Raw genomic sequence first — 4586 nt, forward strand, 5'->3', positions numbered from 1 at the left:
ACTAAACAATTACCGATATCCCTTACAGTGCATCGAACACATACCCACACAGCTGTGTGATAAACATCGAGTTAAATAAGACATTGGTTAAACAAATAAACGTTTGAGTAATGTGTAACATATCAAGTTTTAAGTCATCTTTTATCATAGGTGAAGTTTACAGTATGTATAACCTAATAATAACTTGAATCATCTTGCACTGCATCTTTCACTTGAATATTTGTCTTATTACTTAGAATAATCGCACAATATTATAATTATGTGTCATTTTGTAACTTCACAGTCACATCAATTAATTTTGATTCAGGAAGAAAAGCAACCCATGGTTGTGAAATGCGCAACAAGATAGCATTAAGAATGACGGTAGGTTAGCAAGTGTGTGAAAATCCAGCGGTGAAAATAAACCATAAAAGTTTTTATTTTTAGGTGAACTATTCCTTTAAATTACATTGGCTGAATTATTCGCGCTCAATTCTCTTTAGTCAAATAATAATGCTCTATTTGACGTAGTCCCGCCTCTGTTTACCCGTACTGTTTGTTGATTGGTTAACGCAACTGTATGTCACTCATCTTGAACGAAGATACAGGAACTATAACTCGGGATAAAAAAAAAAACAGGACGTGAAGAGTGATTCGCCTGGGGAACTGCAGCATTATTTTGATTTTAAACACGGGCGTTTTTAGACTTACAGTCTGTGTTTGTTATATATTTGATATTACTTGTGCAGAAACCTCGATGTGCGATGAATAAAAGATTAATACAATGGGTTTTTGATTTTGCATATTGATCCAAATGGGAGTTCTAGGCGGATTCTGTTAATTGATCAAGTGTTGTGAATTAAATCTGCGAGTTCAAGGAACTTACTGTAAAATATTCAATGGATTGCATAAGTCCCATGCAGAATAAGAGAAGACGTAGTGGCGAGATTGAACAGTGGCTCAATCAGGCGGTAAATTGACTTTTTTACTAAATTATATTTACCTAAATATTTACTAACTCCTAAATCATACTTTAAAACATATTAAATATGCATGTATGTGTCTGCTTTGGATAGCATTTGTTTGACCTTGTGTGGCATCTGCACAGATTGTTGCCCTTTACAAAAAGAGTTATATGAGTTATTATTAGTGCCTATCCATGAACACCCAGCAGATCATCACTGAAAATAGCTGTTATGATTTATAGAAACCGTGGGCACCATCATGGCATGACAGCTGCTTTTGCTCTCATTGCATAATTAGGCTAAATATAGTTTAATGCATTTCTGAATTTCACAGAAAAGGCAGTGTAATGGACTGGGAGGCCGAGGGCACGTTGAATATGGTGTGGTGGTGGTGGACACTCCAATGGAGACAGGGGATGCCCCACATCACAGCCCTCAAAATGGACACAGCGCCAGCGTCCCCGGCATGGTACACATTCTCACTTAAACTGTTCTCTGCCTAGTCGAAAATCCTATTGGAATTTCTATCATAATTTGGAAGCAACCCTGACTGATCCTAATTGGAATTTTGGTTTTCTTATAGGATTCCAAACGCACATGAAATGACAACTAGGTATTTTCAGACACTAGTTCTAAATAGGGTAAAATGTCGTTTATTTTTCTCAAGGAATTTAAATAAATCCATAAAGCCAATTTTCCAATCCAAAATACATGCAATATCCAGTTTGATTTAAAATAATAACAATAAACTTCTTTCCTTTAGGATTGATTCCAAATTATTATAATTTTTTAATGCTCTCTCTCTCTCTCTCTCTCTCTCTCTCTCTCTCTCTCTCTCTCTCTCTCTCTCTCTCTCTCTCTCTCTCTCTCTCTCTCTCTGTAACATGTATATTGCTCTTATCTGATGTGCTTGTGTTTATGGAGCATGTGGAATGCAGGGGTTAAAGGTCACAGTCTATTAGGTTCTCTGTTTTATGTAACTGTCTCTGTGAATATTTTTTTTTATTAAACTAATGTTTACTGTAAAGTGACATTTTACATTTAAAGTGACATTGTATCCTTAAAAACATATTAGACTTATGTTAATAAGTCTATTACATAATAGACTTATGTTAATGTAAAAAGCAACTATGCACTGTGCCCAAGCAGAATTTCCCCTCGGGGACAATAAAGTAACCAAACCAAACCAAACCAAACTAATTTTAATGGTGCATATGTATTTGCAAATCTTTATTTTAATCTCTAATGTGTTCTGGGGTTGCCAGCAGGTGTTACCCGCCCCGGTACGTGGTGCAGGACAGCATTGCCCCAGGTGTATGGCGGGTGAACCTGTGAGTAATATTTGGCATTATTCTATGTGTGTTGCTTGCTAATTATATTTCCTTCTCCTTTCATGTCATTTAAGGGTTTGACAAGGGAAAGAATGTGTGGATAACATGCCACTTTTTATGATATGACACATTCATCAATTTCTTGTGCAATTTGTAGACACACTCAGTCTACCTACAGCACTTTCACCGGACGGTGTTGATACAAGCAATATGATTGCCTTTGGAAATTTTGTACTTCCTGCAAATCAATATTTATTCATGACGAGAAAGAAATGCACATTTTGAACGGTTTTCCCGGAGGCCAGAGTACCTACCAGCTGATCTAACCACTACGACACCAGAACAGTCAGCATATATGAATATCAATTTGCGTAGGGTTAATGAACATTATACATACAATGCATTGGGTGTTGAGTGAAGTTGACCTGTGTCACATCAATGTTGCTCTCTGTCTCTGGCAGGGCCATATAAACCACATCATGAGGTATTGATCAGCATCGCTGGTGACTCCTGGAGAAAATGAATCGACTGAATAAACGGGGAAGGGAAAAGCGCTGCAGAGAAGCAGTCTGCGGTTTATCCGGACTGTGTGGGTTTTTCTCGCATTGTGCCTTTCATGCATTTCCCAAATCACCTCACCTAGTACGGTTTTATCTAGGTCTATTGTTTTGTAGCAATGATGGTTACAATTCCAAGAACATGCACTCCAGTGACAGAAATGGCCAATAATGATGGTTTAGATCACACTGCAGTGAAGTGTGTCGACATCTTTGCACTGTACCAAGTGTTGTTGGTCTCGGTTTTCAAAAAGGAATTACTGCTGTAGTCAGTGAATCAAATGCACATATTTTTTAGACTATTTTTCTAAAAATTTAAATACCGTAATTAAAAAATACTCATGATTAAATATGTTAATTCAAGTGTGAGACTTTGTTTATTTAACCATGCTCATAGTTTAACATTTCAGCTTAATTTTATTTGGTTGTTAAATGTGTTGGCTTCATTTAAAATGAAGGATATTTTTATAAATTGTTGGTCTCTTTTGTTTTATCCCAATGGATTTGTCTTTTCTTGTTTTGTTTTCCTTTATTGTAGAAAACGTTTCCGTATATCAAATGATGTAATCTTTTGCAGCGTTCTTTTTAACCCAATCCAGAATATTTTGCATTAAAGTCTAATTTTGTTAAAGCTTTTGTTTTGTATTGTCATTTCAGGCTCCATATACAATGCCTGCTGTTTGCCAAAGTGAGCACAAGATGGCAGTGTCCCATTCCGTTTCTCTTCCAGGGGGATTTAGACCAGTTCCTAGCATTTAGGTTTTCTAGCATTCCTAGCATAGGTTTTCAGTATGACCAAACATGTGGTTTTGCGTTGGATCCATTTGAAATATTATTTTTATTTATTTATTTATTAAACATTACATTTCAAAATGCATGCTTTTATATTAGTCTAGATTGCATGCATACTACCTGGCCAAAAAAGTTGCTGTTTGGATTTAAATAGGCAAATGCTTTTAAGTTTATGACTGGATCATTATTTGTTATGTTTCTAGCATGCCGTATGTTTGCCAACAGTTCTTCAAACCCTAGATTTTAATTTCTTAAAGGGTTCACCCAAAAATGAAGAATTATGTCATTAATAAGTCACCCTCATGTCATTCCAAACCCGTAAAACCTTTGTTAATCGTCGGAACACAAATTAAGATATTTGTAATCTGAGAGCTCTCTGACCCTGCATAGTCTGCAACATTATTACCACATTCAAGTGGTTCAGCCTTAATGCTATGAAGCGACGGCAATCATTTTTGTGTTCAAAAAAACTAAAACTGACGACTTTATTAAAAACAATTTAATACAGAGTGAATCTCGATCACCTAGTTCAGTCGTCAGGGCACTGATCAGGGAGTCGGCCATTTTAAGGGCTGTCTCAGTCGCAGAATCCTTCCAGTTCACTGAAACGTTCGCTGCCTAAAAAATCCCACAATGCACCAAAAAACACAGTACGGGGCTTATGCTCATTTACAATCGTTTTTATCGCCAAAGGTGCTTACTCCTTGCTTATTTGAGGGAAACAGGAGAAAAAATGGTGCATAAGGCAAAAGAAGTTGTTATACCTTTTATTTTACATTATTTGTAAAATACTGTGTACGAAAACACCACATCTGTAGGGTTGCATTGTTTCGCATACTAGCTATGTCAGAGCTTGTAACTGGGAGTGCATTGATCTAGTACGAGTTCACGGGTGGTCACAAGTTTGACTGCCGTTCCAGTGCGCTTTCACGGAAAGCACGGGTTATGCCTGGAATGCGGCA

The 4586-nt window shown here is 36.8% G+C and overlaps 1 protein-coding gene across 2 annotated transcripts; it reads left to right on the top strand.

The window, feature by feature from the left end:
• Positions 1-576: 576 nt before the first annotated feature.
• si:ch211-221j21.3 (uncharacterized) lies at positions 577-3463 on the top strand. Of its 2 annotated transcripts, none has more exons than XM_067430218.1 (4): positions 577-950; positions 1279-1413; positions 2210-2275; positions 2737-3463. In XM_067430218.1, exons 1-4 carry the CDS (start codon positions 879-881, stop codon positions 2764-2766), a joined length of 303 nt encoding a protein of 100 aa, XP_067286319.1. In that variant the 5' UTR covers positions 577-878; the 3' UTR covers positions 2767-3463. The 2 variants fall into 2 exon arrangements, with proteins under 2 accessions (XP_067286319.1, XP_067286320.1); XM_067430219.1 differs by having other exon boundaries at positions 2213-2275.
• The last annotated feature ends 1123 nt before the right edge of the window (positions 3464-4586 follow it).

Source organism: Pseudorasbora parva, chromosome 21 (genome assembly GCF_024679245.1).
Source record: "Pseudorasbora parva isolate DD20220531a chromosome 21, ASM2467924v1, whole genome shotgun sequence".
Lineage (NCBI taxonomy): Eukaryota > Metazoa > Chordata > Actinopteri > Cypriniformes > Gobionidae > Pseudorasbora > Pseudorasbora parva.

Coding starts and splice junctions, on each gene's coding strand:
- si:ch211-221j21.3 (XM_067430218.1), top strand. CDS start 879: ATGGATTGCATAAGTCCCATGCAGAATAAGAGAAGACGTAGTGGCGAG. Junction 951..1,278: donor AACAGTGGCTCAATCAGGCG/GTAAATTGACTT, acceptor TGAATTTCACAG/AAAAGGCAGTGTAATGGACT. Junction 1,414..2,209: donor GCGCCAGCGTCCCCGGCATG/GTACACATTCTC, acceptor TGGGGTTGCCAG/CAGGTGTTACCCGCCCCGGT.